General features: G+C 47.1%; 1 protein-coding gene across 1 annotated transcript in view; it reads right to left on the bottom strand.

Moving 5' to 3' along the window:
- LOC147886282 (transcription factor tau subunit sfc1-like) overlaps positions 1-24272 on the bottom strand; it is a 92700-nt gene that overhangs the window by 43373 nt on the left and 25055 nt on the right. The window contains exons 7-11 of the mRNA XM_087395082.1: positions 18348-18414; positions 13290-13337; positions 12954-13138; positions 12749-12847; positions 4214-4294 (exon numbers count right to left, since the gene is read on the bottom strand). Coding sequence (XP_087251208.1) covers positions 4214-4294; positions 12749-12847; positions 12954-13138; positions 13290-13337; positions 18348-18414 — 480 coding nt within the window. The remainder of the gene's footprint in view (positions 1-4213; positions 4295-12748; positions 12848-12953; positions 13139-13289; positions 13338-18347; positions 18415-24272) is intronic.

The raw sequence follows: 24272 nt of genomic DNA, 5'->3' as shown, positions 1-24272 counted from the left end.
TGAGCTATGGCAGCTTAATGACACTTCAGAAGCATGCTATGGTTGATGCACTGCCTCCTTTGGAGTCACCTCCTCCTCACGCATGTGAGGGTTGTATCGTTGGCAAGATGCATAGATTTCCTTTTAAGAAGGATGGTGCAGTAAGAGCTACTCGAAAATTACAGCTCATACACAGTGATGTCTGTGGTCCCGTGAGGACACCTGCTTTTGGTGGTTCTCTATTATGTTATTGTGGGAGCCTGATTCAAAACATAATTTGCACACATGAGGCCTTCGAGCCAAAACCTGTGAGGCAACTTTTTACTGGTAAGCATGCATCTATCCATCTCCATAAGAGTGCGATTCTTGCGCTCAGCTCTGCCATTTTGCTGAGGTGTAAGCCTCACTGTAAGCTGATGCGTAATGCCTTTCTCCTTCAAAAATACCTCGAACTCATGAGACATATACTCCCCCCCTCTATCTGTGCAAAGTGTCTACACCTTGAGTCCTGTCTCATTCTCAACCATAGCCACAAAGTATTTGAAATGCATAAACACTTTTGATTTTGACTTAAGACCATAGACCCAAGTATAATTGGTGAAGTCATCTATGCCTCTTAGATTTGAACTTTCTGACAATGCACTTCAAGTTTGCAACCTAAACAAAGCTTTATATGGACTGAAACAAGCCCCACGCGCATGGTATGCCAAGATTGATGCATTCATGGCAAGTAAGGAGTTACATAATAGTCCCACGGAAAGCACCCTCTACATCAAGAAGGATGGGGGAGATATTTTGGTCATCATTCTTTATGTAGATGACATGCTGCTCACAAAGTCTAATGAGGAAATAATTGCAGATTTCAAAGCTGAGTTGAAAGCTGAATTTGACATGACAGATTTGGACATGTTAAATTTTTATTTGGGGATCCACTTTATACAAGACAAGCGTGGCATCGTTATGTCTCAATCCAAGTATGTGCAGAAGCTCTTGAATAGGTTCAACATGCATGATTGTAAGCATATAGCCACTCCCATGGAGCCAGCAGGACTGAAGCTTACTATGTATGATGTAGGTGAATCAGTGGATGTCACACTTTACAGGCAGGTTGTTGGATGCCTCATCTACTTGTGCGATACTAGGCCCAAGATTCAATATGCAGTATCTCAGGTGAGCAAGTATATGCATAACCCAAAGACAACACATTGGCAGGCTGTAAAACGCATCTTCTGTTATTTGCAAGGCACAAAGTCTTTTGGCTTGATGTTTCCCAGGGGGGGTGACTTGCAGATGCATGCTTACTTGGATTCCCTCCAGAGCCCCCCATTGAGATAGCTTCTTCATCACCGCAGATTTGTGTAGGAATTTCTGGAGAAGGCTCTGGACATCCCTCAGAAATAGAAAGATCACTCTTTTCTTTTGGCTTTCTATTCATGGAGGGATTGCAGTGAACCTGTGGAGATCACGATTTGGGGCTGATCCCACTTGCCCTCGCTGTCATTCTGCAGAGAAGTCAGTGCAACATTGCCTTTGGGACTATAATCAAGCAAGAATTGTTTGGAAAGGAGTTGCTCGAATACTCAGCATTTTTCATACTTCCCCTTTCTTCATGACTTGGGGCTCAGTCGCATGGTTATTCCTTACTAGGCTCTAGGTGTTTTATGAGGGTGAGCCTTCTTCTTGGGCACTCTCAATCCGCCGACAGGTGATAGAGCCTTGCTCTCTTCAGGATGTACCACATATTCATTTCAGAGCTTCACATGTTCAATGGACACCTCTTGGGAGATTTTGGCTAGCATTTCCTCTTGGCACATTTGGAGAGCCAGATGCACAGAGGCCTTGGATGACACCCAGATACACCCATCACACGTGTTCACAGGTATTTGGAGTGACACGGTTCACACTTTGATAGCCATATGGGCTAGCATGCAGGGCCCTTCACAGGCCGCCTCTTCTAGGAGGGCTGTATTTCTTCGAGTTTGGAGGGGTTCTCCCTTTTTCTCGGAGGTTGCTACCGGATTGAGATGGCACTATCAGCCCCAATCCTTTCTTTTTTGCTCTTGAGCTTTTCATGCATTGCATGGTGTATCCCGTATTCCCGTATGGAGCTTGCTCTAACGGTTTTCTTTAATACTTGATAAAAGTCTCTTTTTTGCAAAAAAAAAAGATGCATGCTTACAGTGATTCAGATTGGGCTGGAGACTATGATACCAGGCAGTCCACTAGTAGTAATTGTTTCTTTTTGGGCAAAGCTTGCATTTCTTGGCTAAGCAAGAAGCAATCTACAGTGGCTACTTTCTCATGTGAAGCTTAGTACAGGGCAGCTTTCACAGAGACCGTTGAATGTGTTTGGCTGCGTCGTTTGTTCGCTAATCTTCGTCTCTTATTGGAGGGTTCTTCTCCAATTCTCACTGATAGTCAGAGTGCTATAGCAGTGGCAAAGAATCTTGTGTTTCATGCTCGCACGAAGCACATTGAGGTTCATTATCATTATGTCAGAGAGAAGTTGCATGCAGAGGAGATCAGTATGATCTATGTGTCAACACATGACAATGTTGCAAACATCTTCACCAAAGCACTTCCACGCGGCATTTTGCAGTGCCCTAAACTTTTCTCCTTTTGGTGATTGATCACTACCTTGTACATCACATTGGCACTGCAGGGGGGTGTTAGAATTATTATCATATTCTAGGCAGTGGCCAATGTATTGTAATAAGTAGGTTAGGGGCACTTTTCCCTCATTGAGGTTTTTTCCCCTAACCACAGTCCAATCCCTAACTACAGTTAGTGGATAGGATAGGCTTTTGTCACTTAGACAAAACCCCTCACTCTTTCTTTGTACTCACTTCATTTCCCACTATTCTATTCAGTACACTTACGTTTGCTCACTGACTCTTGCTCTCCATTTTGTTCACAAGGCAGGGAACACGGAGAGAGGAAGGGGGCAGCAAGAGGGGGGAGAGTGAAGCAAGGGAAGGGGGAGATGGCAGCAGGGGAGGAGGAGACCAGGAAGAGCAGCAGCTCAAATCAGTGTATTTGCACTGCTTACAAGCTCACTGAATGATTTGTGGGCACGTGGACTCTCAGGCAACTTGACCATACATGTACTTTCAAACACCGAGAGGAGACCATTACCTTCATCATTCGTTTTCACATTCACACACCTAACATGCCACCTTAGTACTTTTGGCAGTGGGCCTTTAACCACATGAGTGATCTTTTCTTTTGGATTTAGGGAACTCGCACATATCTTACACGGCACATGCCTAAAGTCACATTGGTGACTATTTCTAGCATTGGTTCTTCCACATACAGCAGCCTTGTAAAGTTATTTGGCTATTTTTGGCACATTGTTGCTAGTATCTTATTACATGCTTGAGGTATGTGATCTACTTGTACCAGCAGGGCTAGTTCACAAGCCTCCTGCAACAACTTTTACTTACTCCACCTGATCATGGTTAAGATGAAAAAACATGGTTAGCATTATATATTATCAACCTGAATGTTAAAGATATAATGATACCAATCCTCAGAGGTCAATGCATGAAAGCCCTTGAGAGCTGATTCCTTGCAAACAATCTGTCAAGAATCATTCTATTGGTCAGAGAATCATTTGAACAATGAATCAAAATTATAAATTGAAACAAGACCAGACTACCTAGTCAGATTGAAAGCCATTGGTAATCACTTGACCTCCATTGGTCAAGAGATCAAATGAGAAAGGCTAGTTCATATTGCTCTCAATGGTCTAGGGAAAGTCTATGATCAATTTGTTGCAGCAATGGTCACTAGGGATGCATCACCTTCATTTGAAATCACATCAGCTATGCTTTAAAAGGTGTTTTCCTTTTATATTCATGCGAAATAAGTAGCCAATCTGCTAAACTTTGTGCCGCTTCCCATGCTTGAGACCCAAAAAAAGAACTGCTAGAGCCTAGCACCTTCAATTAAATAACAAGAAACACCATAAAAAAGCACTTTACAATATAAGGATAAAAATTATGCAGCAATCACATGGCGTGTTCTTTAGCTTTCTCAACTAATGTTGAACTGTCAACCCTCTATGTACCTTGTAGTTGATTGATTAATTAGATTCCAAGGCATAGTATTTGTAACTTTCAAGACTTTCTAGTTCTCTGTAGAGATTCATAGTTTCAAACCAGTCTGTGGAAAACTTAAATCAAAGAAATCTGCATGCCTTTAAAAACTGAAAGTTGAAGATTGAGATACTTACTCTTGTTGGCCCTTTTCACTTAAATATGCCTCAGCTGCCTCTCTCACAGGTTTTGGCATACGAAAGTCTATCATTTGGTGCCTGCGATAATGTTCTCCAGGCTCAGATACAGAAGTGAAAGACATACAAAAGGAGCAAAAATCATCTATAGAAAAATCTTTTGCTCAGTTGATTGTAATTAAAGAATAAATGATTAAGTTTTTCCAATGTATCATGCTTGTGCCTCATCCTTAGTGAATGAAACTCTACTCCCTTCTCCTTCAGCCCGCTCCCCCACTGCGGCCGCTATGAATTCGACCGTACAGCTCGCCGCAGCCCATACACAACACAGATGTCTGCACAAGAAAATGGGTGCCAAAATGGAAAGGCATACCAAAGAGGCCAAGACTCGGTCGAATGTGGTAAATGAACACAAACCCCAAACGGTAATCATGAAATGAATGGAGATGCTTGAATCAAAGATTCTAGACGCTTTGCAACAGGAAAATGCAGATTTAAAAGGAATTGCAGAAAGCTCAGGGGCAAGTAATGAGAATTCCATGAAAATGGATGCCAAAATGGAAAGGCATACCAAAGAGGCCAAGACTTGGTCGAATGTGGTAAGTGAACACAAAGCCCAAAGACGCTCCTGCGAATGCTCCCACCCCTCCCCCACTCCCGTCTACCCCCCCCTCGCGCTGCGCGGCCCCCTCTCCCCTCCTTCTCCTCTCTCTCCGCCACCTCCCAGCTCGCAGCCGCCGCTCCTCCTCCGTCCCCCTCTCCTCCTTCTCCACCCACCATCCCCCCCCCCCTCTCCTTCCTTCTCCGCCCCTCCGTCCTCTCCTCGCCTCCCCCCCCTCGCGTTGCGCTACCACCCCTTCCTCCCCTTCCCCACCGTTGCGCAACGCTGCAACCCCCCCCCCTTCCCCTCCCTCCTCTCCTTTCTTCCCCGCCCCCCCTCGCGCTGCGCTGCCACACCCTCCCCTCTCCTCCCTCCTCTTCCCCGCCCTGTGCTGCGCTGCCCCCCCCCCCTCCCTCCTCCTTTCCTTCCCCCCTTCACCATTCGCTCCCCACTCCACCACCTCTCCTCCCCCCGCTTCCCCGTACTTCTCCATCCCTCCCTCTTTCCTCCCCCGCCTCCGTCCCACTCCCCCCTCCCTCGCCTCTACCATTTCCTTTCCCCCGCCTTTTGGAGCTTTCGCAGTTTGTCGGTGCGGTATGGCGGCCATGAGCCCAGAACCGGTGGCCCAGACGGACCCCCCCCCCCTCCATCAGCCTACCGCATAACATTGACAGAGCATCAGGTCTCCTTGCTGAAGCAGGCCGCCACTGACTTCTCCCAGACGTCCGTTTATGGGAGAGTCATTGGCTACGCCCCTTCACGAGCAGACATTAGGGACTGGTTGCAGTCCACCCTCTACCTTGAGGACAGCCACATTGAGGAGGTCGCACTCATGGGACGTGGTATCTTCTGGCTCAAGCTCTCCTCAGCACAAGCTGCGAGCGATATGGTCAGACGGTCCCCTACTTTTGTGGGTGGGAAGATCATCCTTATGGTCCCATGGTATAGGGGTTTCAGTGTAGCGGACTTCGATGCCCGCTTCCACATTCCTCGCCATCCAGTTACCCTCATTTTCCCAGGCCTCGCAACAGAGCTTCGCCCGATCATCAAGGACCTGGGGGCACACTTTGGCTGGCTCATGCAAGACACCTTCGTTGATGCGGCGGCAGCCCAAGGGGTGCCACGTGTCAAAGTGGCAGTCCTAGATCCGCAGAGTATCCCCTCGGAGTTCGAGATTGAGATGGACACAGGTGTGGTGACGCAGCGCATTATGGTCACTGGTCGCCTAGATTAGTGTCTGAGATGCCACGGCTTCGGGCACCAGGCGCGCTCCTGCCCTCGCTTCACGAGGACAGAACCTCAGATGGCCCCCATCCAGGCAACTCACAATCCCCCCCGCCAGGCATCGACACCCCCTCCCGAAGGGGAAGGCTGGATTGAGGTCAAAAGAAAACGGAAAGGAAACAAAACAGGACCAAAAAAGCCTTCCCATCTACAGCAATTGACCCCTGTGGTCACCAATCAGCAGCAGCCCGGTAAGGGGAAGGAGAAAGGGAAGGAGAAGATCAGCCAGCCTCCCCCTCATCCTTCACCCCCCCCCCCTCCCCCCTCCTCCTCGGTTCCCCTACCTCCCCCCCCTTCGGGATCCCCCCCAGCACCTTTGGTTTCAGCCCCCCCCTCTCCCTCGAGCATGATCCCGAGGGAACCCTCCCATCCGCCTACGGCCCCGAAGCTAGCACAGACCTCCTCCGCGCCTATCCCTCCTGGCCCGGTGGAGGGGAGAGGCCCTTCCCTGCAGATGGCCAGCACCACTCCAGCTCGTTCGACAGCCAGCACCCCTCTTTCTGGTTCTGACTCCTCATCCTCGTCCCCACACCCAAGGGCAGCTCCTAGAGCTCTACCTTTGGAGTTTTACCGAGCAGGACCTTGGGATTATTTGGATGCAACTGGTATTGGCTCCTTCCCTGCATGCCTAGACATCAGCATCTTCTTCCTCCGAAAGGGGGCGGAGGTTAAGGTGTCCGTCCTTGCCCCCATGATGGTCCTAGCTATTCCTTCACTATCACCAGTGACGGGAATGAGCAATGGACGAATGAAAATGTTTGGGAGACGATTCGAGATCAGTCCCAGGAGCAGGTGCAGGACTGGATCGGTAGCAGAGCAGCGGAGCTTCTTCAGCAGCAGTGGAAGGAGGGTGACGTTCGTCTGAGATGGCGCCACAGCGCCAAACGATTCCGCCTTTTGGTCATCATTTGACCGCCTCTGGAGTGGATCTACGCGGAAGGACTCCGCCCTTGGAGGACCTCACAGGTAGCGGGCTTCTACAGTATTTCCCTGGCGGAGGCTTCAAGTTGGTTAGAGAGAGCTTACCACCATGGGACGAAGGGCCTCTCCCCTCTGTTGAAGGTTTTAGAGGATGGGTCCGATGATCCGGCCTCTCCTTCGAAACCCTCACAAAAGTGCCTTCGTCCGCACACTGGACATCCTCCGACCACCTCGACATCGACCGCAAGCAGACAGCTGTTTGTGGCCCATCTCCCCTCTTCATGAGTATACGCATTATCTCTTGGAATGTCAACGGGTTCCACTCATCAGGAACCCGGGGCCCCAGGAAGATGGTGCTCAGACAGGAGCTCCAGCCAGCCTTGGTGGGAAGGGTAGATGTGCTCCTATTACAGGAACACAAGCTTTCGGCTTCTTAGACCAGTAAGTGTGGGAAGGTCCTCACAGGACGCTCCCACACCTACTGGGAACCTTCGATTGGCGAGCAGGGGAGGAGCGGGGGTGTCTGTACCTCCATCGATGCTTCTCTAGTTCAGCATGTGTGTGGTTTTGGCACCTTGATCCTAGGACGAGCGCTTTGGGTGGGCTTGAATATTGGGGGATCCCGCATCGACATCCTTAATATCTATGCCCCGACCGACCTCAGACGGAGAGCCGCTTTCTGGAGCTCTTTGACAGACTTATTGCCAGAGATGGATTCTTGGATTGTAGACTGACAGATGAGACTAGACTCGGCAAGAACCTGAGCTACCTGAGCTGCCATATCCCCCATGGGGTCCCAATCCTGCTCCCACAGGTCCACTATCCTACTGCGAACCGCTGCTCTGGAGTAGATGGAGTCTGGGATCCGGCACGAGCGTGGAGGTAAGGAGTGAGAGGCTGAGTCCAGGACTAGGATGATTGGGGCATGGTCAGAGAGGGTCATCCCTCAAACCACTCCCGACTCTCCACCTCTGCCTAGCGCCCAATTGCTGACATAGAAACGGTCCAACCGCTCCAGAAGTCTACCTCCCTCCCTCCTGTAACCCCAAGAGAAGTCCAGACTCCCTGCCCATCTGCAAAAGGAAGGCTCCCTCCAACTGTCTTGACCTCCCACAGCGAACAAGGAGTCCCAATCTGCCTGCTCCGGCGATTCAGGTCAAGCAGCAGTGGTGGGCGAAGGAGAGGGGTCGAGTTGGCTCTAGTGCCTTCTACATGCTCCTTTGCCATTCCTGGACCTTCCTGGGCCTTCTAAACTTCACATGTGTGGTTTTCTCTCTCATCTTCTCCCTTTGTTGAGATTTTGGACTGGTTTTTCAGCCTCCTTCAGCTGAATTCCGTTTTTCTTCATAACTCCTCACCCGTTTGGATTCCTCGACTTCCATTTGGCCCGATGGCTTCCCCTCTGCCTCCCCTTCGTAGTGATATGCTTTTCCCTCCGTGCATTTGGTAGAACGGGCAAAGCTGAGTACTTCTTTTGCTGGTCGAATTTGCAAAAGTGGCTTCTTCTGGACCTTTTTGCTTCTACCGCCTCCTGGGCCTCTCCTCTTGCAAAGCTACAGCTTTCTGTTGAATTTCGAGTGGTCCCACGCGCTGGTTGACTGGTTTTTCTCAGTTTTGGAGGACTTTCTCGCGATGAACCTTCTCCAAAACCTTCTCAATGCATTCCTCTCTGAAGCACGCTTCTTTTGAGCCCAAGAACTCCCATTTCTTCGCGACAGAAGTGCTTCTTTTTGCATTTTTCAGTGAAATTCTTGCTGGTTGGCTCTTGTAAATGCTCTTTCTTCATGCCTTTGCACTCCTCTTTGGCTGAGAATGCAATTGGGCATTGGCTACTATGTCCTCTTGACGATTGAGGACTTGGTTCGAGTTTTCAGGGCTTGGTGAGTTGTGATTTTGCTGCTGCAATTTCTTTTGCCATAAGCTATTGGTTGGCCTCGTGTGCCGCCTCTTTCTTGGCTCACAGGTGCCCAGGCAGTGCGACATGAGTCATTCTTTGGTTGGGTACTTTGCTGATTTTATTTTGGAGCTTTGAAAAGCTTTGTGAATGCCATCTGGAAACCACTCAAAGAGAGTGCAGCTGGGGTGCACTGTGATTGCATCTGGACAGCCAATGGAATTGCACTTGGAAAAGAGAATGCCTTTGGATTGAGCCTATGGGTTAAGTGCACTTATGTGATGGTGTTCTATGCTTGAAAGCCTTGCGAAGGCTTAGTGAATTGGGGCTGCGTGCTCAGTTGCAAGGAAGGTCTCCCAGATGCAACTTGTAATCATTTCACTGTGAAATATAAAGAAATACCGAAAGGGGCGCCACGGTGTTTGGGGCCAATCGGGTGCACTTTTCTATGTTTGTTGAGCAAGGGCATTCTAGCCTCCATCCCTTTTTCAGTGGTTTTGTTTGTGAACAAATGGGTAAATGCCAAATGGTGATCATGCAATGGTTAATGGTTGTGATATATGCTTTGTGAGCTGTAAATAAGTGCTGAAGTGATTAAAGGTTTAGTTCCACTGCCCTGTGAGTGATTGGAGGCCGGTTTCACACCTACTTACTCTGGCCGTCTGTACATACTTCTCGCATACATTGACTTTATATCCCTTTTAGAGGATCGTGCTGCCCTAGTCACTCGCTCACTACACGAGGCTGCTCTTCACGCCTTACTCCACACCACCCGCTCCACCCGCCCACCACCACCTGGGACTGTACCCTATAATAGCAGGTACGATGATGAGTGTAACGCTTTACGCCGTCAGCTCAGATTCGAAACAAAAAACAGCCTTCTGGGAGAACCAGAGACGCTACGCGAGTATCGTCGTCTGGTGCACAAGAAGAAACTTGACTTCATGCGCCGGAACGAGGAGGAGCTACTGAACTTTCTGTTCAGTAACAACTCTAACGACTTCTGGCGAAGATTTCTAGAGGGGCGGTCCCCCCCACCACTCACTGACACTCAGGTGTGGTCTAATTATGCACACACGCTCTATGATATCCCAAATCAACCAGCCCCTAACCTATCACATATGCCACGCCCCACATCCTGCACCAAGTTCATTGCATATGGGATTAACATCCTACCCCGATCTTAGCCAAGCTATTTTATGAAGCTATTTGCTTGGGGTTTCCACACACCTGGACCATCAACACTATCTCACCCATCCACAAGGCAGGGGATCCCATGTACCCGGAGAACTACATGACCATTATGATTGGACATGTCATGTCCAAGATTTATGCATCAGTACTTGATTCTAAGGTCAGCAGATTTGCGGAGTGTCGAGGACTCAAACCAGCGAGACAGGCCGGTTTCAGATGGGATCATGGGACCATGGACCATATTCTCGCACTCAGATGTATCATTAGGGAGGCGAGGGCACGGAAGCAGAGGGTTTATTGTTGCTTTGTGGATTTCCGCAAGGAATTTGACACCGTTTCGAGAATCCACCTCATACGATGCCTACATGATTTGGGTTACGACCAGTAGATCATTTGGGCTATCATGGCACTTTATGAGGCAGAGTTCGGACAGAATCTGGATGGATAGATGAGATCATGAGCACTATCAGGGTCAAACAAGGGTGCCCATTATCACCTACCTTGTTTGGCCTCTACATCGATGAGCTCGAGACAGTGATGCAGGCACAGGGTGGGGTAGGTTGCTCTCTCGCGGGCACGCTGATCCGAATATTACTTTACGCAGATGACGTGGCTCCCTTGTCCTCCTTAGCGGAGGGGCTCCAGAGACACCTTGATGCACTACAGTCCTTTCGCGAGTCTCATGATTTGAAGGTCAACTTGGGTAAAACCAAGGTTATGATCTTCAATACATCTCGAGCCGTCATGCGCGATGAGCATTTCGCATTTGATGGGTCCCCTCTTGAGGTAGTTTCATCATACGCTTATCTTGGGGTCATCTTTTCCGGACCCATCTTCACCATGAGACCCGCGATGCATGCACGCCTGAGCAAAGGATATGCTTCGTTGGCTAGACTAGAGGGACAGTGCTTCCGCTCTCACTTTCAGGATCCACGGACCAGAGGGTTGCTTTTTGACTCCTTGGTCCGCCCAGCAGGGATGTATGGCAGTCCATGGTAGGAGCCAGACTTGTCAGATACAGAGTGAGCCAACGTGGAGCGGCTACAGGTTCTCATGTTATCACGGATGATCCATGGTAAGCCATCCGTCCCTCACTAGATCATTCGGGCGGAGTTTGGGTCACCCCCATTACAGCTAGATGCTGCATTTCAAGTCATTACGTATCTGTACCGAGTCAAGGAGTATGGGGATTACACATCCGGGTGTAGCAGGATACCATGACTAGCACTGTCCTCTTCTATGGCACTTGCAGCAAGGGGGGACCAGAGGTGTTGGTATGCATGCACAGAGAGATGGTTTACAGGACTAGGGCTCCACATGGACAGACTACCTCCTTTCGAGTACAGCATGGATGCTCCTTTCTCTCCCCTCCTATCACATGAGGTCAACCAGGTTATCCGTGAGGATCTACTACAGCTACACACATTCCGGACTTAGTTGGGCCCGAGTGAACTTCCAATGAAGCTGGGCTTCTACAGAGATCACCTCTTACATATCACAATGGAGGGTTTCATCAATCCACCAAGATACACACAGATTCACCTACCCCACTCGCTAAGGATCTCTCTTGGGCAGTTCCGGGTCTCCTCACACAAACTTCGTATCGAGAGCGGCAAAGTAGAGCGATTACCCATGGAGAGGCGCATATGCACACTGTGTGACATGCAGGAGGTTGAGATAGAGGAGCATTTCATCTTCAAGTGTCCTGTTTACTATGAGATCCGAGGGCGTTTCTACTGCCTCTTCAGAGATAGTGATGGGGTTCTAGCCTGTTTTCTCTCCTACCCAGACCAGCGATGTTTGGCTGGTTTCATTCATGAGGTGCTCAGACACCGAGATAGGATACTCCGAGCACGGATACAAGAGCAGACTTCTTCCTCGACTGATACCTCTCAAAGCTCTATCACATAGTTCTTTCATCCAGATCACATGGACCCCCACAAGGCGAGACCTCGATATGACCGTGACCCAGAGCCTGTGGCCCGACAGCTCAGAGAGAGGATTGACTCACAGATCATACTTGGGGACATCCCCTCCTTGTTTAGGGTCGGAGCCCGATCGACGGGCATCACAGTGGCCCTAGTTCGACGCAGAGCTAGGACCAGGAGACGTACCAGGACTGCACCCTTCGGGAGGCGACATCGCTCTAGTGCTGACCTCATGCCTCCACTTCCATAGCCTCTTCCATCCTGATGTCCTGCTGATGATGATGATGGTTATGATGATGTCGACGATGATGCTGAGATTGATATATATAGTTGAGATATGACTATGTTGTACTTAGGATTTAGTACTGCCATTTTGCATTTTTTTACATTCTGCATTGGTATGATGCTCGTTTAGTAGCTTCACTACCACAGCTCATTGTATCAGGTTTTTCACAGTCTCATAGACCCATCGGTCTTCCGAAGACTTTAATACTCTCTCTCTCTCTCTCTCTCTCTCTCTCTCTCTCTCTCTCTCTCTCTCTCTCTCTATATATATATATATATATATATACGTACGTACGTACGTACGTACGTACGTATGTATGTATGTATGTATACCCCCCCTCCTTGTGCACACACCTGTGTGTGTGACACATTAAAACAAACACGATGGAAAAAACATACAAAAATACCTATCCGTTGCACACTCTTACATTCGAGATTCAGGATCCTTTCGAGGATCGTAGCCATTCCTTATCCAAAGTGTTCGAAAAGGACCATAAGCAAAGTAATAGGATACTCGAAATAGAAACCTGCGCAATAAAATAGTTATAAGCTCAAAATAAAGAACTATTTTATTTTAAGTGCATGTGGAAAAAATATAACATATTATAAATGATAGATTGAGCAGAAAAGTACCTGCGAAGCTGGGCATCGGAAAGACAGATGCCATGTTCAAGCAGCCAGTCATTAAGGGTGGCCTTTGCCCAAATCGGCCTGTCATTAAACAATTTTGAAATAGCAGACTGAATATGCCATTCATCAGAATCTTTATGGATTTTCTCTTCCCAATTTATTTTGGGTGGTATCTGTAGGTCGAGTAAAGTTTAACACAGCTTGGGGCATGTAAAGAATCTCACGGAGTACAGATTTACGCAACATATTCCACACCAAAATCTAGATTTTGAGCATCATGTGTGAAGAGAGACATAAATGTTCAAAAACAGCTCAAATTTCAGTTAGTTTCAGAGTTCAGATATCTTTGATCTTAAAATCCAGGTTGAAGCAAGGAACAATATCCATCTGCAAGACAAAAAAGGGAAGTAAGCTTCATATTACAAAATGTATATATTTACAAAATGAATGCAAACTGTATTCAAAACTATTAACATTATTAACAAAATGACTGCAAACCGTATTCAAAACTATTAACAATATTGGAGTCATGTTAAGATACTATATAATGCAAAGTGGATCTTCCCTAGAGCGTGTCTTGGGTAAGGAAATGAGAGCCCAGAAGTCATCGATAGGTCAAGAGGCTTGAGTGCTTGCTATGCCTAGTTAAGATAAGTTCAATTGGTACCAGACTAGGAGTTCCTATGTCCTAAGGTCCCTAGTTAGTAAGTGACAACTAGGCTTGGGGATGGCAGAAAGTGCCTCTAGAAGTCTCAAGCAGAGGGATTATGCCTGCCTAGGTTGGGTGGAGAGCAAAAGCTTCATAAGCAGTAGTTGCTTAGTAAAGTGAGCATTGTAACAAGCCAGAAGCAAACTTTCAGATGCTGAAGTATGCACCTGTGCTGCACAGCGGAAAATGCAGGCCACTCTCTCCAATACACAACTGAACCCATAAACCGTAAATACAACAAGGACATAGAGTAGCAAGGAACTTCCAAAATATGCTTAGCTTAGGTCACCACAAGAGTGGCTGAACTGCTTCAGGGTGAGCCACAAACATCAGCAGAGTGCTGGGCAAAATAAAGTCAGAGGAGACTGTGAAAACTGAGGTATAGATGTAGAGGACATGGCACTCTATTCCGCTCCTGCGTGCCTTGTGGAAAGGACTTCAGTGGGATGCAAAATAAGGGCTCCAGTGCCCCCTTTATGTAGACATTCATCTACCCTGACGAGGCCAAGCTGGTCAGTGAAATCCGCCGACCAGATCAGGATGACTAATCTGTATCTGAGGCGATCCAGCAGGTCTGCCGACTTGTTCTCTGACACTACTACTGCTGCTTAGGCCTATAAATGCATGCCTGTATTGCCACTGCAGTCCTGCAGCACTGGCCTACCGGCCCACCTGAGTCTGCTATCACACAAACCTGCCAGACCTCCATACAGGATGCAGCATTTCGCCGACCTGTTCTCTGACGCTACTGCTGCTGCATGTAAATGTGTGCTTCTATTGCCGCTGCAGTCCTGCAGCACTGGCCTACCTTCCCACCTCAGTTTGCTATCACAGAAACTGCAGACACTGCTGCAGCCTCCTGTGCTCTGCCAGACCTCCATGCAGCAGTCCTCTTACAGCAAGGATAAATCCCAGGTAACCTCCTAGCCTAACCCAGGTGTTAGAAACATGGTGGACAGAGAGGGAGAGAAGGTTAGGGTGTGAGGAAATGATACATGAATGAAAACATAATGAAAGGCTATCTTATTCATAATCATGAGAAGTACAAGCCTTATATAGGCTACACACTCACACACTAGCACCTAGTGCATATGGGATAAGTCCCATAATGACACGTGGCACTCACACATGACTCACACTAACACATCACATCACCACACTCTTTAGCTATGATATCTCCAATACCCCCCTTCAGAGCAAAGAGTGTGAGACCCAATACGCAAAGAGTAGACCGATCCGCCCTCCACCGCAATACTGCAAAGAGCAAGTCCAACTATCCAACACCTCCCATGTGATAGTGACTTCTCAGTCAGCTTGCGACCGGCAAGGGCAAACCATCACTCGTCATCCCCCCTTACTCTGAACTGGGTGGTCAATACCATCAGCCAATGTAAAAGGCAATACATTCATTTGTGTGGAACAACCCAGGGCAGAGTACCTCTTATTGACTCCAAATACGTTCAATTTAGAGGGACAACTCAAGGCTGAGAACCGTTATTTGACTCAACACAAACACACATAGAACTAAGCATCATCTTCCTCCTCAGAGAGGAATAGATCATGCAACACAGTAGATGAAGCTTCCTGCTCAGGTCCAGTAGATGTAGCATAAATATTCTTGAGCTTGTCCAGGTTCTCCTTGGCTGAAGTAGTGAGGTCAAGTTGATGAAGTAGTTTGTTAGCCAACTTCACACTAATAAACGCCATTGCTTTGTCATTCTGCTCATCACTAGCTGAGAGTGGTGCTGATGAGTCTTCACCATGAGGACGAGGCTCCATAGTATCAAACTGAGGTAACAAAACCAGTAGGCTGAAATGGATAACCAGCAAATGAAGAGGCTGGTCTAGGGCTTTGAAATAGATCAGCAGCCTTCACAAATGCAAGGCAGTTGAAGAAAGGCATGAATAAGCGTGGCCAGCAGCTAGTAGATGACCTTGGAGGCTCCACGTATGCAAGAGCACAAAAATAGAGGCCTAGTGGTGCTCCAAATGTGAACCCAAATCAGAAAGCAGTAGGTATATGCCCTGAAAAGCAGAAATAAACCACGAGGTGAGCACTTGTGGGCATGATAACTGCCCAAGGTGTTGTTGTAGGCCTGAAACCCTAAAAACGGCTCACCAGGACACTCTGAAGTTCAAAAACAGGTCAACGATGTGAAAGGTGGCCCCCTAGAACAGCTCCGAATGCTGTAGCAGGTCTCTGATGCCAAAAACGGCTGATGTAGATGTGTTGGAGGCCAAAGAACTGCTCAAAAATGCTTCTGTTGTAGGCGCTTCTGCAACAGCAACCCTAGAACACCTTGAAAATGCAAGCAGGGGCTCGAAAATGCCTCCAAATAGGTCGAAAATCTGCAACCAATGCGCGTGGATGGGCTACTCTGCTGCAGCGGCCTGGAAACCCTAAAAACGAGGATGAAGATGCTCTGAAATGGCTCGAATTTTCGCACATGCTGCTCCTAACAGACCTGAACAGAGGGGGCTATGAAGGGGAGGCAATGGAGAGGCTACGCGTGCAGAAAGGAGAGAAAACGGGCTGCAAAACAGAGGCGAAATGGGCAGCACAGATCGCAGCTATGCAGAAACCCTAAAAGAGTAGAAAGCAGCTGCAAGGAGATAAAAACAAGGCTGAATCTGAGGCAAAAATGTGTAGGGTTGAGGCGGCTGCAGGAAGAAAGGTTTGAGCAAAATTAGGGTTTCAGATTAGGGTTAGGTCTAGGATGACGTGGCAGCTATGGCAGGATTGACCTGCTCTGATACCATGTTAGAAACATGGTGGAGAGACAGGGAGAGAAGGTTAGGGTGTGAGGAAATGATACATGAATGAAAACATAATGAAAGGCTATCTTATTCACAATCATGAGAAGTACAAGCCTTATATAGGCTACTCACTCACACACTAGCACCTAGTGCATATGGGATAAGTCCCATAATGACACGTGGCACTCACACATGAACTAGTACTAGATCACCTAGTACTACACACTAACACATCACATCACCACACTCTTTGGCTATAATATCTCCAACACCAGGTTCATTGTACCCTATGTCCTCCTCATATGGAGGCTCACAAGCGGGTCGGTGACCTTTCTAACACGAGGGATCCACTACTTGTAAGCCCTTCCACCCTGGTTGTTGGCACCTATTTTTGGGATACTTTAGATAGTGAGCTAGGTTGCTTAGCAGCCAACTGTCCATTCCGATTGGTCAGACGCATCAATTCCTTCCTTGTTTACTAATGACTGACCTTAAAGAAGAAAATTCATGTTTCTTGAGAAAGAAAATATCTTGAAACATTTAAAGACCCCAATTCAAATCCTCACCTCAGCAAATCTATTGGAATTGAGAGAGGATAACGTGAAAATAATTGTCGTGAGGACAAGATCATAGCATGGAAAAACTAAAGTTTAATTCCACATATCAAAAGCCTGTTTGTTCATTTTGAGAAGGCTTGGGGATAAGCAATATAAAAAAGTATCAAGGGGGTGGTAAAATTATTTGTACATACTTTCATAAGCTTACTCCCATAAGCTACCACATCCCTTTCAGATGAATTCGTGCAATCATGGTTATTCAGGTACACTAGGTACTCTTGAGACGTTTCCATAGTACTTTAGCCATGCCATTGAGGGTGAATTGGAGGCACATTGACAATGGTAAGGCAATGCAGGTTAGGTTTCCTAGATGACCCAACTCTCTCTTGTAGTTTCAATTGTTATTGGTTCATTATGGAACACACACTACTGTGTCTTGCATTCTCCAGTCCTTGACTCCCTTGCACTTTCAGCTGGCACATTATACCACAACATTTTTTTCCTCTATTGACCTTCACAACACAACCTTTTCACTAGGTCTTGCTAAAACTACTTCAATCAATAGGAAAAATAGCAGATATTGACAAATGAAACTCCAAGAAAGACGCTTTCAAAAAAACTGACCTGCCTCCGACATTCTTGAAGATACATTTTTGCCACCTCTACATCATTGACCAGTGATTCATGAACTACTAAATTTTACCTAGTTGGCTTATTAACACTGATTACCCAGTTTTGATACTTAATTTGAAAGCCCAAACCTTGAAATTTGTGCCCCCATTGCAGTGAGGGAAATATCACTCAATGAAGCCCTGCCGTTTCAAGCTACAATCAAACTCAAGCTTTCATAAGAATATCTCAACATCATTGTGTATATATAGCTTTCACCCTCACTTCAAATGAGCAAATTTCTGGTTCTTGCTTGAAAACCCCAACTTTTACAGATAAACCTCCAAGTTCCTGTCATTAGTGAAAAAATGCAGTTCTAACTCTTGATTTTTAGTGTGAAGGGAATTGCAATTGAAATGTTAGCTTGGTCCTAGTCTCGTCTGGATATAATAGAACTCTTAGACAAAGCCATTTTCAATTTGTAAGATAGATTGTATAATGATTTTACAGAGATAAAGTCACATTATTTAGAATTACACGAAATAAATGTGCAGCAAGGATTTGAAAAGTCCTTCAATTTTCTTAAGAAAGATGATATCTCTTCTTGTTAGTCAACCCTCAAAAGGAGGATTCTCTCGCCATGGGAAAACTATATTTTTCAAATCTTAAATGTGACTCCTTCAAATTTTGGTAATATTTCTAAAGCTGTCATCCTTTATTGTTACACAAAAGAAAATGACTGGCCTTCCATGCTCAAGATGGTACCTCCCAAGGTTGTTCAACAAGCAATGCCTGCCTTTGAGATGCTCTTGAGACTTCTGATGGTCGTAACCTGCCCATGTGTGACAAAATAAGCTGACCAAGAACCAAAACACGAATTCTGTAACACAAAAATAGAGATACGTTTTCCAACTATTTTGTTTCTGCAGACAAAGATTGTAGTATTCCTATGAACTGTCTCAAATATAACTTTTTAAGTTAATGACCTTAAAAAAATGAATTGTACTCTACATCTATGTCACAATGAAGGCATTCTATTTCCACAAGCACATTAATCGAAACAATTATACATAGAAGGTTTGACATTAAACCTCAAAAATCCTCCATAAACTAAGATAAGAGCATCAGAAAATACAAAAAAAAAACGGAAAAACACACTAGAGGTTACTCCATCCCTGACCTTCATGGTAGAATGAGCATGTACCTTCTCATGCTTAAGTCAAAATAATGATACCAATGTCCATTAGAATACAGATCCCAAGAGGAATTTAGTTTTAAATCCCTTGAACAAGCCTCTTTTATTCCAAAAATATATGAAGCATGATTCCTACGCAATGGTTCTCTTGTCCTCATGCTAGTACAAAGGTGTTAGGCCCTATGAGAGATTTCCTAAAGGCCAAAAGTTCCGCAGTCCAAATTCATCCAAGAGTCATGAACTGCACCATTATGGTTATGATGCACAATTGATGATGGGCTAGCCTTGTATTCAATCTTTGTGGTCATGGAGGGTTATCTTGAATCAAGATTCATCCTAAAGAGTCTTGATCCACACTAGTTTGGTTATGACGTGCAATTGATCATGGGCAAACCTTGTTGGGTTAGCTTGAGTAAGGGTAGCAATGTGCTGGAATATTGAGAGCCTCAATGATGAGAATGTATAAAGAAGGTAGTGCGATACAAGGACATTCTAAAGGATGGTGATGGATCTAGAAAAAACGGAAAGCTCTATAAGAGCTATAGAACTTCCCGTATCTTCGCCATGAATCTAGTAGTGGTTCACATGAATTTGAGCCGCATTAGCACAAGGTCAAATGTGCGATATTTACTGTGGGAGATCTTTGGTGAAGGATCTATTTCTAATCATGTTGAAGATGGACATTTGGTCCTTAAGTATGCAAATGAGCTAATAGCCTTCAAATGATTGCACCCTAGTTCTAGAACAATTGTGTCTTCTTCTTTATAGCTTGCATCTACTCTTGACGTATTACATGCTCCTCCTGGTGAGAAAATCCCTCCGTCACAAAAAGTCCTGCAGAAGTCGCCCCTTCCTGAGTCAGCTATCGGGCTCTATCTGAATCTTGCAGATGACTTAAGGGCAAGATGTGGATCCTCCTTGACACTAGTGAAACGAAGGGCAAATGTGTATCCTCCTTGGACATCCTGGGTACTGGTGAAACTAATCTAATTCCTCTAACTATCTAATGAGGCAGCCTAGACAATGTGGCTGGAACAAAACGTTTGTTGGCCACTTCTAGGGTCATCCTTTTGATATTAGGGTCATGTCTACATCACATAATAAAATGGCAAAAGCCCTCAAAGGCTCATGATGACCATGCCGAATTGGACTGCTCCCAGGTGCTCCTCTTTGCCGTCAGCATCTTTGCAAATGATGCACCTCCCTGCTTGTCTTACACATGCTCTAGATATTTGAAGTCACCTCCAACAATCCAAGAATCTACATCTCGAAGACACTCCGTCAACTGCCTCCAAAAGGCCGGGCGTTGTTGTCTACACACCGGAGCAAAGACATTCAAAATGCCTATCCTTGAGTCCGATCACCATCCAAACTGCCTTACTTGTGATCAGCTCTCCCTTGCCAAAAATGTCCATTGACACGCCTATGAAGCCGAGATGCAGACTCCCCTACTCCTGCCTACTGTGGAAGACCACACCTCTGGGCCTCTCCCTGGAAAAAGATGATGGCGCTGGCAAATGTCTACTGCTGAAAAGATATGCTCTTGAATCATAAGGAAATCCACCGATCTCCCCATCATTGCCCTTTGAAGCTCCTGGGGAAGAATTAGGTACTGTGGCTGCTGTCGTGGAGTCCAGGAGTGTTCAGCTCATGGAGAACGGACTTGAGGAAACAGAGCTCTCGTGTGAGAAGGAGCTTGCGTGGCTATATCTGATTTCTGAGAATTTAAGGGGGGTTTGGATGAGTAGTCGTTCGCATCCGTGAGTCTCCAAATCAAAGATATAACAGGTTCCACGCCAATCTTGAGGGCCCACTACATCATGAAGGACACTTCGATCCCCAGTTTGGTTGCACGCTGGTGTAGATACCAATGCATAACCTATGAGTAATGTATCTCCGGTCCAAGACGAATGACACCCATGGCATAGCTTATGCCAAGTCTCTCCAGTCCAAGGCGAATGACGTCCGTGGTGGCATAGGTTATGCCAAGTCTCTTAGGGGGGAAACCTAGCTGAAAAGTAGCCGAGTTGCCATGGTTGAGCCAATTATCCATCCCCTACGGGCCCATCCACTCCTCCATCATGCTATAAATATGATCCTACGTCATTCAATCGAACAAGGCAGCGAGCCACCTTTCCTTCCCCATTGAGGCAAAATCGAACCCCCAGAAGGGGCGAGTGCAAAGAACTGTCGAGTCCCCTTTGCAGGGCTACAAAATCATAACCGTCATCTCCAAAGCTAGGGGGTATGCATCGGGTATCTCCAAGTAGTTCCAGGGACCAATCCTCCAAAAATCCCCACGTAAAGACTTCCTAGGGCGAGGCATAGGGCCTAAAATCTGAGATGAGTTTCCTAGAGAGGCCTTCTGTGACGAGGTTGGGTCCTGCAAAGGAGCAAAAGACTGAGACTATGTCAAGGGGGCCACAACCTAAGAAGAGGGGGGTCTGCCCGACTCTCATGTCCACATTACAAAATCAAATTCATACTCTACCTACTAAACTCATATTTTCTAGAAGTATTAGAGATACACCCTCATTGTTAAATTTTCTTGATCAACCATCAAGAAACAATTGCCCTGATAATGGGTTCCTCTACTACCTCGTCCTCTTCCGCTAGTATTATGTGGATTCTCCCAACTAGTCCCTTCTGATTACCAAATTTAAGAGGTAAGTCTTTTTAATCCTTTTGCCACCTTGCCATTCACCATCCTCACATTTGAATGCTAATCCATAAGTGCAATTGCCAAATTCCAGAGGTAAGCTGTTTATTCATTTCATCCAAAAACATCTGCAATCTTGCATCGAAAGTTTGACTAATCATATCAATCTATCCCTAAGGCTTTGGGTCTAGGGCAAGGGGGACGAGGAGATGAGGAAGAAACCGTTGTCCCTGCCTCAGCGGGAAGGGGAACGGGGGGAGAAGGAGAGCTGACAACTCAAAGGCGGGTGGTGAGGGTGACCGCAGCAAGAGGGGGGAAAGGAGGCTGCGGAGGGGGGAAGGAGAAGGGGGGGGGGGGGGGGAGGCTGCAGGGGGGAAGGGGGGGCTAGAGCAGGAGCTATCAAGGCCGCATTGCCCCGGAAAACCTAAAATCTCCAGTGTCTCTAGAAGGATCTCCTTCGGGAGAGTCAGACTCCAAACACTCCACAATCAACCTGAGCTTGGGGACCCCATCATCTGCAACCATTGTAGCGGCCCTCAATGGAGGCGGCTCCAACACCGTGCCAAAGGCTCCCCCAATGGAGTGGAGAATAGACCCATACTCCTTGGGGAGTCCCGAGAATCGGAGTGTCATAGGGAAGCAAGATACATGATGGGTAGACTCCATATCATCAACCATGAAACCATGGCACCAAGGGATAAGGTAAACAAGATGAGGGCCCAAAAGAATCGGGCTCGGGTGGTGTCGGGGAAACTCAGATGGAGAAGGAAAGACCCTCTTCCATATGGTAACCTCCTGAATGTGGTCCCCATCAAATGCTAAGCTCGCCTGGATCCAATCACAAACCTGGCTCCTAGTTAGCATGAGGCCAAATATCCTGCCTGCCACTGCCATGTCCAAAAGTGATTGTACAGCTTTCTTCACCTAGTGTTTGTCCTTTGGAGGGAGAAGAACCTTAACGGCTTGGAGAATCGAGGGTGCTGCCATGTGAGCCCCTCTGGCCAAACCAACAGCCGCCACCAAGATGTATTCTTCTGGAGAAAACACAATGATGCGCTACAAGAGGATGGAAAGGGAAAAAGGGGTGGGCTGGGAGAGGGTAGACCCTCGTGAAGGACCCCAAAAAAGGGGCTGAAAGGATCAACCAAGAGAGCTTCGAGCAGGGGGGAGTGAAGGCACCAACCACTGTCAAAAACCTCCGAAAACAAACAAAAACACAGCCAGCCAAAGACCGATTGTGGGCTGCTCCAAAAGGAACAGCAACAAAAAACTGAAGGGACCTCAAAGCGCCTCGAAGGAGGGAGTCTTTAGAGCGTTGGGAAGATCACCGCCTCCCAAAAAAACTGCCAGGAGGGGTTCCAAAGCAAAGGAGCTAGAGGAGTCGTCCGAAAACACCTGGGAGGGGCCGCTTAGAGCGCTCCAGCACCGTGGGAGGCCCAACCCACGACCCGCTTGCCCACGGGCAGCATGAATCAACGGGGGCAGCTGCTGGCCAGCCTCCCTTAGGAGATGAGGGGGCTGAGGCCCTCTTGGTCACGAAAGGCTAGGCGGGGAAGACGCCAGACCCTAGCGGCGTTGCAGGCTGCTCACGGGCCCCAAAAACAGGGTCGGCCCCTTCTTTTGAGCAGTGAATTGCAAGGGGGGCACGAGAGGGCACCAAAGAGGACAAGGAGGGGGGGAGAGAGCTGTAGGCGAAGGAAGGGCTGGAGAGGAGGGACAGAGGGGGAGAGGGGAGCGAGGAGGACGAGCAACGAGCTCAAGAGAGGTCTTTTCCACGGCATAAACTATTTATAAAATGTTTTCTGAAAACCATTCCAATCCTTTGGGCTGAGCCATCAGTAGTTTGTGCACTCCACCATGCACTGGCTGTTCCTATGAGATGCAAGATAACCATACTCAATTTCGATGACTCATAGAAATTCTCTGAACCAAAGGCAGCATCAAAGTGCCTGATGAACTGCATAGAGTTTCTATATGACCGTACTAGCCATTATAAGGGACAAACTTCACAGACTTACCACCTTAAATTCTCAAGATTCGAAGGCCTTTGCTGCAGCTTGTTTCTGCTTGTCAGTCTCCTTTCTAGACTTGGGAGCTGGTGAGCTAGAAGAAGAGGATGAAGAAGCTGGAGGAAGAAGAGGAACTGAAGAAGAAGAACGGGATGAAGAAATGGAACTAGAGGAAGAGGATGGACTGGACGGGAGAGACTTCTTACTTTTCTTCTTCTTCTTCTTACCGTCAAGGCAAGGTCTCTTACTCTTTTTGGGGAGGTCGGATTATCTCGGTTTACTAAATTCAACCCTCCTTGGTCGAAACCAAGCCTCCTTGACTGAAGTCAATGCTTTGACCAAATAAAATAACTCTTTGACCATAAGAAAGAACTCTTTGACCATGGTCAAATAAAAGGTCAACTTAACATTTACATGGAGTATTTACAATGTCACGGGGACGTGAAGTTATGAACCGTGACTAACTTTGGCTTAGGGGGCTGGCCCAAGGGAAGCGACACTTCCCAGAAGTCCCTAGGTTCACACACTAGGCCTACTTGCTAGGGGCAAGGCAAGGTTTAGAGGGGTCTTAAAGTTAGGCCCAAGGAAACCAATGTTTCATGGGTTAGAAGGGGTTAGGATTTTAATGTGAGGGGCAAACCAATGTTCCATTGGTTTGCAAGGGTTAGAGCTTTAATGAGGGGGCCACGTGGGGGGTTAGGATTTTAATGTGAGGGGCAAACCAATGTTCCATTGGTTTGCAAGGGTTAGAGCTTTAATGAGGGGGCCACGTGGCATTCCCTCATGCACTACCTACCACCTCTCCTTTCCTTACTCCTCTCCTCAAC

The sequence above is a fragment of the Dipteris shenzhenensis genome, chromosome 24, assembly GCF_047967505.1.
Source record: "Dipteris shenzhenensis isolate YYH24624 ecotype China chromosome 24, Dip_SZ_1.0, whole genome shotgun sequence".
Taxonomy (NCBI): Eukaryota; Viridiplantae; Streptophyta; class Polypodiopsida; order Gleicheniales; family Dipteridaceae; genus Dipteris; species Dipteris shenzhenensis.
The sequence above is the reverse complement of the archived record's forward strand: the minus strand, read 5'-3'. Positions and strand labels throughout refer to the sequence as shown.